Below are 11924 nucleotides of genomic sequence, written 5' to 3'. Positions count from 1 at the left end.
TGGGTATAATATAATCCTTGAGGACTGGGAAAATTTGGATGCTTGGTCTTAAATTTACATTGAATTATAATTTGCAAGGAAACTTTTATAAAATGGTATCATTGGTACTTAAAGCCTGACAAATTGTTTAACATGTATAAAGACATTTCAAATGTATGTTTGAAATATTGTTGTAAATAAGAAACTTTTTATCATCTTTGGTATATCTGTGATAAAACAAAGAAGTATCAGGGCCAGATTTATACTTCAATTCAGAAGACTTTTAAAATGAATATAAAATTGAAACCAGAGTCTTTTCTTTATTATATAAGGAGCTTGAAAACAAAATGGAATTTTGCTATTATATATTGACTGCAACAAGAATTTTGTATGTGCCAAGATGGAAAGATACATCAGTCCAGTGATGGGATTCAAATATGTGAACAACTGGTTCTGTATGTGAATGCTACTTCGAGAAGTCCATTCTGGGCCTGGGCCAGAACTCAACAAAAATTTAGCTACCAGTTCTGCCGAACTGGTATGAACCAGCTGAATCCCACCACTGCATCAATCCCCCACAATGGAAGAATGGATGGAAAAAGTTATGGAATTGGCAGAGATGGCAAAATTAACTGTTTAATCATTGAAAAAAATATATCTAGTTTTGTTTCTACTTGGAGACCCCTTCCAGACATTCAGGTTTAGGGTTTTGTTTTTGTTTTTTCAAAAAAGTTTTTATTTTTCAATTATCAATTACATAAACAAAAAAGAAGAAATTTCACATTTGACAAGATAGAATAAATACACTAGATGTCGCTTGCCCACCCCACCCCCCGAAACTGCATCTGCCCTCTCTTATACTCCCTTACTTCCCTCCTCCTTCTCCCTCCCCTCACCTCTCTCTCCCTTCCCCCTCTCCTCTCACCGTCCTACATCCTCCCAAACCTTTCTCCTCCTCTCTCATCCCTCTTTGGATACAGTACCGAAGTTATCTCTCATAAGTTATCCCTTATTATCTTACTTTGATCCTATCATCTAACCTACCTGTCCCCCCACCCCAACTCTCTTCCCTCCCAGTCCCAAAGACCCACCCACCCCGACCTCCCCTCCCCCCCACTTCCCAGAGCTTGGCACAGGGTTTTCAAACATATTAAACAAAATCTACTTAACTTTAACTAATGCAAACTAAATCTAACTAAACCTATCCAACTGTACAAATAACAAAATCAATAGGTTACTCTAACTCAAAAAACAAATTTAAACAAATTAAAGAAAATCAACTATCAAAATCAAATAATGCCAAATTTAAAACAAAAATTGTTCATAATCAAAACAATACTTTTAATCATCTCTACTCTAATCAAAGTTTACCCATTAAATCCCATATTGATTTTAACTTTAACTAATACAAACTAAATCACAATAAGTAAAACGAAAATTATTCATAATCCAAACAATACTTTTAATCATATCTACTCTAATCGTAATTTACCCATTAAATCCCATATTTATTCTTCATATAATTTATCCACCTTCTCCACACCGAGATGTGTATTTCTTTTAAACAATATAAACTTAGCTCTTAACTCTTTCCCCCCCAGACCCAAATAAATTTTGTAATAACCTTTTCTCCCAAATCAAAACCTTACAACATTCTTATCCACTTTTAATATATCATAATATATCATAAGTACTCTCAAATATTAAATCACCAAATTAAAACCTATCAACTATTCTCTCGAGCAGAAATCATAATTTTAAGCTTTTAAACTTTCCCTTAAAGAACAAAAATTTAACTTTATACATTTATTAAAAATTATAGTAAATACTCTCAGATATTAAATCCCTAGATTAAAGCCTATCAAGTCTTCTCCCAGGCAAAGATCATAAATTTAAACTTTCCCCTAAATAACAAAAATTTAACAAAACTCCTTATAACTAGCCGGCTGATATTCCAACTTCTTCCATTATCTATTGCTTAGAAGATGACGAAGGACCTTCTGCTGTTCCATTATTTTACTTCTAAAAACTGCACGAGTCATGCCCAATTTCTTTGATAAATCTTCTGTTGAAGAGGACTACTGCAAAGGTACAACCTGCATATTTTCTTCAATCAGCTGCTCTTCTGGCTTTTCTTCCACCTTTGTCTTACTTCTAAAAGCTCCACAAGTACTCAATTTCATTAATAAATCTTCTGTCAAAAGAGATTGTTGCAAATCTTCTATCAGTTGCTCTTCCAACTTTTCTTCTAATACCTCAGTTCTAAAAGCTGCGCGAGTCATGCCCAATTTCTTTGATGAATCTTCTGTTAAGGAGGACTGCTGCAAAGGTTGAACCTGAATATTTTCTTCAATCAGCTGCTCTTCCAGCTTTTCTTCCACCTTTATTTTACTTCTAAAAGCTCCACAAGTACTCAATTTCATTAATGAATCTTCTGTCAAGAGAGATTGTTGCAAAGGTTTAACCTGCATATCTTCTATCAATTGCTCTTCCAACTTTTCTTCTAATATCTCAGCTGTAGGTAATAAAGAGCCCGCCTTCAAAACAGAAGTATAAAAATCTTTCGCTTTTAAAATTGTATCAAGTCTGTAGCGTGTCCCCGCATAATTCACCACTATTCCAGCCGGTATCTCCCATCTGAAACGAATCTGTCGCCTCCTAAGCTCATCAGCCAGAAAAGCAAAATGCTTTCTCACTTTGAGAATTCTTGAAGGTAGTTCTTTCAGAAGTATAACATCCTGGGCTGCAATTTGAAATCTCTGCTTGTAAAAGGCTTGTAAAATTTTATTACGAAGTGATCTACTAAAAAAATAAATAACCACATCTCGTGGCAGATTCCTCTGTCTTGCAACCCTTGAATTAACCCTAAAAACTTTTTCTGTCTCTCTCAATATTTCTTCAGGCTCGGATTCCAAAATAAGAGCTATATCCTTTGCAACCACTTGTCTCAAATCTTCTTAATTATTTTCCTGCATTCCCCTTATTCTTAAAGCAAACTCCATACTTCTGTATTGTAACATAGTAATTTCATCCTGAATTATTTCCACCTTATTTTCTATTTTATCTTCCAATTTTTCAGAATTTTCTACAGCAACATCAATACGCTGATCCAAATGATCTATGTGATCAGCAAACTTCTGAAGCACAGACGCTATATCTTCTCTCAATTTCCTAAATTTAGTTTCAATAATTTCACCTATCTCTTTTTCAATCCATCGTACACTATCTTCCAAAGCGTCCTGTAAGTCTTTAGGTAAAACTGCTGGTAAAGCTGAGAAAAGTTGTGGAAATTTAGACTCGACTTGCTGAGCTGCCTGCATTACCAAAGAGGAGATTGAGGCTTTAGAAACAAAAGCTCCAAAATGCTTTGAAGCCATCTTTAAAAAAAGAAAAAACTCTTAAAATCTTATAAAACCTTTAACAAAGAGAGAGAGAGAGAAAAGGAGACAAAAGGAGGGGAAAAAAGACAAAAGCCCCCTGTGTATATAAAAAAAAAGAAAAAAAAGCTGTTACATTGTTTCAAATTGAAGTTCCGGTCCTTTCACTCTTAAAAACAACATCTCAGCGCCATTTTTCACCCCTCTCAAATAAGAAAAGAGAGAAGATGAAATCTTTTCCAGAGTTAAAGTCTCAAAATAATCACAGATATAATCTCCCTGGTCAGCTCTATCTGCTTTAAATTTTACTCACAAGTTCATTTTGAAAGCAGATGTGTAAGCAGCGTCTAGCTTTGCCCCCCCCCCCAAAAAAAATAGAGCAAAGGCATCCTGGAATGTGAAGAACACCTCAGATTCCGTGGGAGCTCTCACCCTCCGACCACCAAAGAAAAAAAAAACTTCGGGGTCTCTCAGGGAGCCCTGCCACTATCCGAGGGAAACTCATCTCCTCCCCTTCGCCCAGGGAGAGAGATTCCAAGCCGTGAGATGGCTGTTGCTCGCTGTCTCAGCTGGCTTTGACACATTCCAGGGCGGACGGCTGAAAACAGCCGCCATCGGCGCCACCGTCACAGGAAGTTCCAGGTTTAGGGTTTTGTTGATTAGATTAGTTTGCTGTTATAGAAATGTTTAGTTCTTACTAAATATGCAAGAGTAAAAAATTGAGGTTGTAATCCTTTTTTGTATTTTACTGTGCTGAAAAAAGTTGGAGATTGATGTTTTATTTTCTCTTTCCCTCTGGTCCTATACTTCTCTTTCCTCATTTCCTTACTTCTTTGTTTTCATTTGTATTTTATATTATGGTATTCTGAATAAAAAACTTTTAAAAAGTTAGAACTTCTATCCAAGTTTTGATCAGTATACAATCATTACTAGTTTAATCCTATAACAATTTTTTTAAATCTAAAAATTGAGGTTGATATATTAAGGCATATTTTGGTTACCCCTAAGTTGGCTTCAAAAATTAGTGACTAACCATGATATGCATTAGACTGCACAATATGCCCTATGTCCAAAGCAGAAAAAAAAAATCCCTGCTCCTGAATGGCAGTTTGGGATTTATGTAGACTGTGATGAAGTTAATATCCTGATGATCAGAAATTGTATGTGTCCTGGTCCCACTCTGCATTACAATATTCTCCAGCAATATGGCTCTGTTCTTGTTTAGAATGAGACTCACCTCTGATCTTTTAGTTGCATATTATGGGGAGGGATTAAAAAGTAAATGGGACCAAAGCAAAGAGAGACACAAAAAACTAAAGCTGAATTTAATATATCACTTAATTTCAGTTGAAATTTATTCTCTGTGTTTAACACATTTACTCCTTTCTGTCACATAACAATGATTGTTTAGAAGCATCTTTTGGAGGGATTCTAGTATAAGACACTCCCAAATTTTTAATTTTACAGAACTACATTTGGAATTCTGGGCACAATTCAGCAAACATCTGGGCAAAGAAAGCCAACGTTTATGTTACCTGCATACCTATGAATTAAATAATGAGTACAGTTTCTGTGGAAAATAATTTCAAGTAAAATTAGATAGGTGTAGTTCATTTTTTGAAGCTACAGCTGACTTTTTATTTTGCAAGATTTTAGACTGGGGATTGTGTAGGGAATTAAATATGCTCTTAGGGTCCTATGAAGATGAACACTTTGAAGGAGGAGGAAAGATTGTGAACTTGAACACAACTCATGATTCTCAATTGAAAGATTTAGTCAGTCAATTTCCTGGCAGGAAGAAATCGTATGCAATTCATATTTGTGCTTATTTGTATATTAAACCCCTACACCTTCTGGAATGTAGAAGAAAAATGTTGAAGAAATCCTGGTTGCAATTTACCACTTCATTCACTAGTAAGCATATTAGAGTGAACAGAACAAGCCCACTAAATATAACTAGAGAAAAATGTGTAAGGCCCAAAAGGACAAAAGAAAATTGATTGAGGAATTACGTACTATAATATGTAATTCCCTTCTCCCCCTGCTTTTACTTTCCAGAGAGAGTCCCTTTTGAGATGCTTTGTACACACCCACCTCTTCTCAGACCATATCCTAGGGCCCAGTGATTCCTCCTATCTCCCAAGGTTATTCTCAGAGCCCATTACAGGAGAGACTAGTCTTCCAGTTAAGGGAAAAGAGGGACAGAGAAAAAGAGGAACAAAGAAGGAATCCCTTGCTTGCTATCTCCATTCTTAATAACCTTAATGATCAATAGGAAAGCAGATGTTAAGAGAATATAGAATCACACAACCTAAAGCTTTAATCAGGCTTTTCTTTACATATTCATAGAACTTCCACTGGGAAACTCTTCCTTATCTGTCCATGGACTGACAAAAACCTGCAATCAATGTCCATGCATACAACACTCTTCATGACAGAAAACCTGAAAGTGAGATTCACAACATATACTGAGGCTCTCTGTATAGCAATATTTCACAGATGTGTTGACAGCCTACTCCACCATCATACCTTGAAAGGAAAAGTGAAAGTCCATTGATTATAAAGGGACTTAATGTCAATCATTTCTGCAGATTTTTGGTTAAGGAATTTCTAGCCTAGTTTTATCCTTTTTTTAAGTACAGATGTATGTCTTTATTTATAAAGATATACATCAAGAGATCAGATTCCAGATGTAATCTAAGGGCGAGTCAGTTCCAAACAGTAGGAGCCAGATAGGAAAAACTTGTAGTCCAAGCTGGAAGACATCAGTTTTGCCCCACACCCTTTTCTATTGTGTCTTTTCATATAGATAATCTCTCTGCATGTCTTTCAGCAACTTGAATGGCCCTGTTAGTACTATGCATCAAAATTCCTGTGAGTAGATTGAATTAAAAGTTATTGATTTATTGATCTCTGGATTTCATAGCTGCTCAGAGTCACTTGACAATGAGATGGGCAATATTTAAATTTAATAAATATAAATAAATTTAAGAGCACCACCTTGTACTAAATAATAAACGATAGCTTGCAGAATACACATGTGTGCTATTTGCTCTATCAGCGTTATGTTTAATGCTTTATACTTAGTATCATACTGGAGTAAGCCCTCAGCATACTGGTACCAGCAGTTCCACCAGTCCTGATATTCTATATCAACTGTGATTCTTAACCGATACCTCTCTTATTCTACCAGCCTCCTTTACCATCTCCTCTTACTACCCAGATGAAGACAGTAGTGGCAGAAAAATCGTAGCATTCCTGCAATTGCCAGCAACTACATCTCCCTCCTCCCCCAAATGCAAGAGAATTGTCAGCTACATTTTCTCCAAACAGCAAAGGCCACTACAAGGACTGCACTGTCAAAAGTTGGCAACAACCACTGTTCATAGTGATCAATGATTTGATCGCATACTTTACAATAATCCAAAGAGGAGAAGTTGAGACTAGCCAATAGTGACTTTTTCAGGATCTTCCTTTTGAATGTAGGGATTTGAACCTATTTTACCAAATATCAAATATTTTATCTCACTTCTTGGAAAAATTAATGTTAAAAAGAGCATGCAACTACTATTTTTTTTAAAGGCAGTTCTGTGTCAAAGATTTACTTCCCCAAAATTTCTTGTTCACTTTTTGTGTCACCACAGTGGATATTTTATTATTCCATCACAAATAGATTGTAAAAGAAGCATGGCCACATCACCTATTAAGTCTCAAAGTGAGGAAAGTTAAAATTATGGAGAGGAACAAGATATGATTCTATGGGATTACATTTTTCATTTTGGTTTTAAAGAAGAAACTCCGTAGTTCTTAATATATCACAACATACGTATTGAGCCTACAATAAAATGTTTCTCCTGATGAGGGTGCCAGCTAATCAGCCAAATATTTTATTCAAGGCAGGCATGTGAGAGAAAGAGAGAGAGATGTACAAACACAAAGAAATATAAAATTCTATAAAATTTTATAGTATCCTCACCCTTTGGGGCTATTTGGCTGTTTTTCCTGTTCCACTAAACATTTATTGCAGCATATAGCCAAACGTGTCTGATCTAAAAATAACAATAACAACAGTAAAATTGAATTTAGTTGGTTAGTACTAGGATGGTCTATGAAATCCCAGATCTGTATTCTAGATTGGTAAGCTACCTCAGAATTAGGCAGTGAAAAAAAAAACACTTTTACTTATTGCCAGGAAAACAACATTATTGTGTCCATGCAGTCATCATGAATTGAGTCTAACTAAAAGTCTTTACCATAGCCACTGAGTTTCCAAAAGACTGCCTATTCTTATTTCCAGATTGTGTCAGTTTAGTTGCTTAAGGATTTTACAATTGAAATGAATTCTCTATTCTCCATCTACTTTTTCTGTAAAATAATTGCAGTTCGGGGGGGGGGGAGGAAGTGAAGTGTTAGGAGTGGGAGTACAATGGAGATTGGTTTTGAGAAGCATTTTAGATAAATTTTGTATTCTATTTTTTAAAAACATTAAAAAGAAAAAGAAACATCTGAAAATGTTGACCCTGACCCATCAGTAACATTATGACACTACCACCATGACCTTTAAAGAACTTTGGGAAAAAAATTTCAATCCTGGATTAAAATGTCTGGTGATTGGTTAAATGCAATTTGCACTAATTATTAGGAACAAATTCATGATATGGTATGTGCAGTATTATTCTGGTCTCTTCCAAGCCATGTGCTTAAAAACTGTCCTTGTCAGACAAAGAGTAGAACATGTATGATGTAAATGATGGTGATGTAAATCATGTTTTATTGGTATCTCTTGTCCTTTGACCAGATTCCATTTTTTTGTTTCATAAAGCCTTGGATCAAGTAGTATATACTAAAATATTTTAAACACAACAACTACTGAAACAAATTCAGTTTGAAGCCTAATAGGTCAGAGAAAGAAACATCTTGGGATTGAGGATTCATTTTGCTATTACAGAGCTTCTGATCAATACAAGCAAAATAGGAGACATTGTTCTGCATAAACTGAGAACTGAAGATTACCTTATTTGGGATCATGGTGGCTCAGTTTTCCTATACTCTGGAATTCCCTGACCCCAAATTCTGTAACATCTTTTAGGTGCCTGTTGGAGATCCATATTTGGAGACTACTCTTCAGGTTTTATTTTCTCTCTGCCACCATTAACAAGTTGTGGATAAAATTTATATTTTTCATATATTATTTGTGATCTTGTTTTTTTCACTGCTGTATTTTAAATACTGTAGTAGTATTCAAAATAAAATACAAATACAAATCTGGTAGTACATAGATATAAGTAATATTTTCAGATCCATATTTTTCCTTTTATAAATTATAATGAAACTTCCCAGAGTTTAAATAAGCCTCTTTGTAATCAACCAGTTAGGTGATATCCATTATTCACAAATACCCACAAAATGCAGAAGTATATCATTACAACAACTTATGACATTTGCATGACAATGTCATTGTACAAATGATGTAAATTCCTATGGTAAATTCCTATGATCCACTGGGTGCAAATTTCTTATCTTGAGGTCTAGAAAATGGAGGTTTCTCAGAATCATAGACTAACAGGCAGCATCTGCAGCCATATGAGAACAATGTGCTATCTCTCAGGTGTATCTTTCACACATGAAGATCTGCCCATAGAATCTAATCTTCAAGTAGCAGACAAGATATGTGAATTAACTACTGGCAGTTTGAAGAATGTCCTTCATGCTGCTTTAGTAATTGCTTTATTAACTCTAGTACCTTTATTTAGAATAGAAAAATTAAAACCACATGCCCCACAGAGCTTCCCATCCCCTGAATTTATAGCCCTTAGTCCAAGCCACCAAAATCCAGTGACAAAATTGTTTAACACATCCATTTAACTCTTTAAGTCCTTTTTGCCCAAATCCATAGATGAAAAAATAGGCTGCAACAATTGATTCTGCAACTACATTTATAGCATTTACAAATAGCAAGTAATCAATAGGGTTTAAACTGTACAACTCTAATATTATTTAGATAATAGGACAAGATCTTAGAACATACAAACATTCATAATCTTTTCTTCCTATTCAATGACCAACTTTCTCTGAATTACTAGTATATTGTAAAGATATTGTTTAAAACATATGTACACAGGATGTATATAATGGATGTAGTGTTCAGATGGGGGCGGAACTCTTTACTGTATGTTGTAAAATACAAAGTTTGTTAACATCAATAGGTTTGAAAACTATATTTGACTTTATTTTGAACATTTACATGTTTCCTGTCTGACAAAGGATGCACACTACAAGGCTTTTGTTATGCAATTCCTTTGTCTCTTTTGCAGAATGTTATGAGGGTTTGTATATGCACAGAAGTTCTTACCTTCCTCTTGTTTTCCTACCATCTTCTCCTACCTTTTTTTCTTTCCACTGGAAAAAAATAATTAAAATGGGAAAAGTCGAATAGCTGAAAGATGACTTTTGACCAATAGTACTATGAATGGTCCATCTGAAAAGACAGAGATAATCACAATGGCTGGTGGTTGCATGAAAATCAATGCAGGATAATAAAATGGAAAAAACATTTATGGAGAATGGCTATAACTTAGGGAGAGAACAAATTCTTTCCATATAGAATAAAGGTGAAAAAAGTTTATGCCATCAAAGGTTCAATGAGGTCTTCCTAGACAGCATAGCCAGTTGTGTTATATCACCAGATTAGAACCAATTTTTTGTCCCATTGTAGTGGGCTGTGGGTATTTAAAAGAAAGAAGGGCTTTATTTACTGGAGCAAAATAAAGAAGTAACAGTAAAAAAAATCCCACCCATATGTATAATGTGGTCCCATCTACTCTAGGATCCTGCAAAATTATTTAACAAAGTTCTTGGCCTCCCAGACATTACTCTACCTGATTTATGGTTTATGTTCTTATCTTGCATGAACCCCACAAGTTACAAATATTTTTCCATGATGCATAATTAAACAAACCACAAAAGTAAGCAGCCCTAATGCCAGAAGAGCTGACCTTTCCATGTGGCAGAGGGACATCTTAAACTGAGGGTCAAAATGAATGGTAGATAATCACCAGATAAAAGGAAGAAGACCATAGGCTTTGCTATGAGAAATACTTTCTTTAAAGTCTCAAAATAAGAAACAGTGTTAATGAGAAGAGACAATGGTTTGTGTGTAGTAACAAGGTACTTCTTATTTCTGGAGATGTTATAGCCACTAACCTCTACTTTCAGCAGTCCTCTCCTTTCAAACTGCACAGTGTATTTTCAAGCTCTTGCTACACATTGTGTGAGATGCCAGATTACAATATGCAAAGCATGAATTGTACGGATTAGTTTTTCATTGAGATGCTGGATAAAACCTCTGAATGCTCAAAATAGGAAGTTCCAGGCAAAGGACAGAGAAAGTGTTCCTCTTGTAAAACAGCACTGTCCGCAGGCAAGCAAGCACAGAGTTTTCTCAACAATGGTAAGTGAAGGATCTTATCTTTATTAATTTCATCATAGCAGATAAAAAAATGAGAGAAAGTAACACAAAAGAACAGGAAGAGTTTGACTGCTTGGCAAATTGTTCATAAGTAGCTGGCTTCTAAATTCTTTCAATTCAACCTACATACTTGGAACTGTTTCTTAATCTCACAGCTTTTGAACTTTGAAGCAAGTTGTGAAGAACTTCTGTGTGTGTGTGTGTGTTAAAAGTAAGACAATGACTAAGTTGCATTCAGCTTAAGTGACTGCAGCAGTAGACCAGAACTTAGAACAAAATGGTGGAAAGATCAGTGTTTGGATTGATATTAGAGGTGTCAAAATTAAAACTCCTGCCATATAGTTAATTAGATTTTTCAGTCTGATCTATTTTAGAGCACTGCTGATAAGATAAAATGGCAAACAATCATTCAAGTTGCTTGATGTTCTTGGAGGAAAAGGGAGTTTAAATGCAACAACATTTTTTAAAGTAGCAAAATTGTCAGAGCTGATGAACTCAGTTATGGACTTTGTGAAATTGGTAGTTAGAAACAACTATAAGAGGCAAAGACCACTGAAATATATTACAATTATATCTGCACATCAATCTCTATGCATCTTTCTCATCAGGATGTCTGTCAGATATTAGGAATTTGCAAACAAAATGGTTAATTTGAGACCAATATATAACTTCATCTTTTACAAAAGATAAATGTTCTCTTCGGTACTTTGTTGTGTGTTATAATCTTTCTTATGCTCACATGCACTGGAATTAAGGACAGAAGGAAAAATAAAAAAGGGGAAAGTAATGATAGTAGAAAAAAATATCCTCCTATCAAAATGATAATATTATTCTATACATGTTTACTAAGAAGTATGTCTCACTGATTTCAGAGAAACTAATTTCCATATGAAATTAATCAATTTATAGCCCTGTTTAGGTCATTTTTAAAAATAAAGAAAATGTATTGCTTTTTAATGTAAATTATCAAAACTTTAAATATACGTGTGTGAGAGAGAGGGAGGGAGGGAGGGAGGGAGAGAGAGAGAGAGAGTCATTTAGCAACTGTTTTAGTTATTACTAAGATGAAAAAGTAACTTTATGACCAATCCTTGCTTTTA

The 11924-nt window shown here is 34.8% G+C and overlaps 1 protein-coding gene across 2 annotated transcripts in view; it reads left to right on the top strand.

Annotated features, from left to right (window-relative positions):
• Positions 1–10339: 10339 nt before the first annotated feature.
• The window catches only part of FYB1 (FYN binding protein 1), a 69570-nt gene continuing 67985 nt past the window's right edge, over positions 10340–11924 (top strand). Inside the window, exon 1 of one of the 2 annotated variants that reach the window (XM_039347945.1) lies at positions 10340–10806. In XM_039347945.1, the coding sequence (XP_039203879.1) occupies positions 10804–10806 (3 nt within the window). In that variant the 5' untranslated portion in view covers positions 10340–10803. The remainder of the gene's footprint in view (positions 10807–11924) is intronic. The other variant, XM_039347946.1, reaches the window with a different exon arrangement.

Source organism: Crotalus tigris, unplaced genomic scaffold, assembly GCF_016545835.1.
Source record: "Crotalus tigris isolate CLP2741 ecotype Arizona unplaced genomic scaffold, ASM1654583v1 scf7180000018103.2265978, whole genome shotgun sequence".
Taxonomy (NCBI): Eukaryota; Metazoa; Chordata; class Lepidosauria; order Squamata; family Viperidae; genus Crotalus; species Crotalus tigris.
Note: the sequence above shows the minus strand (reverse complement) of the source record. Positions and strands in the feature narration are given on the sequence as shown.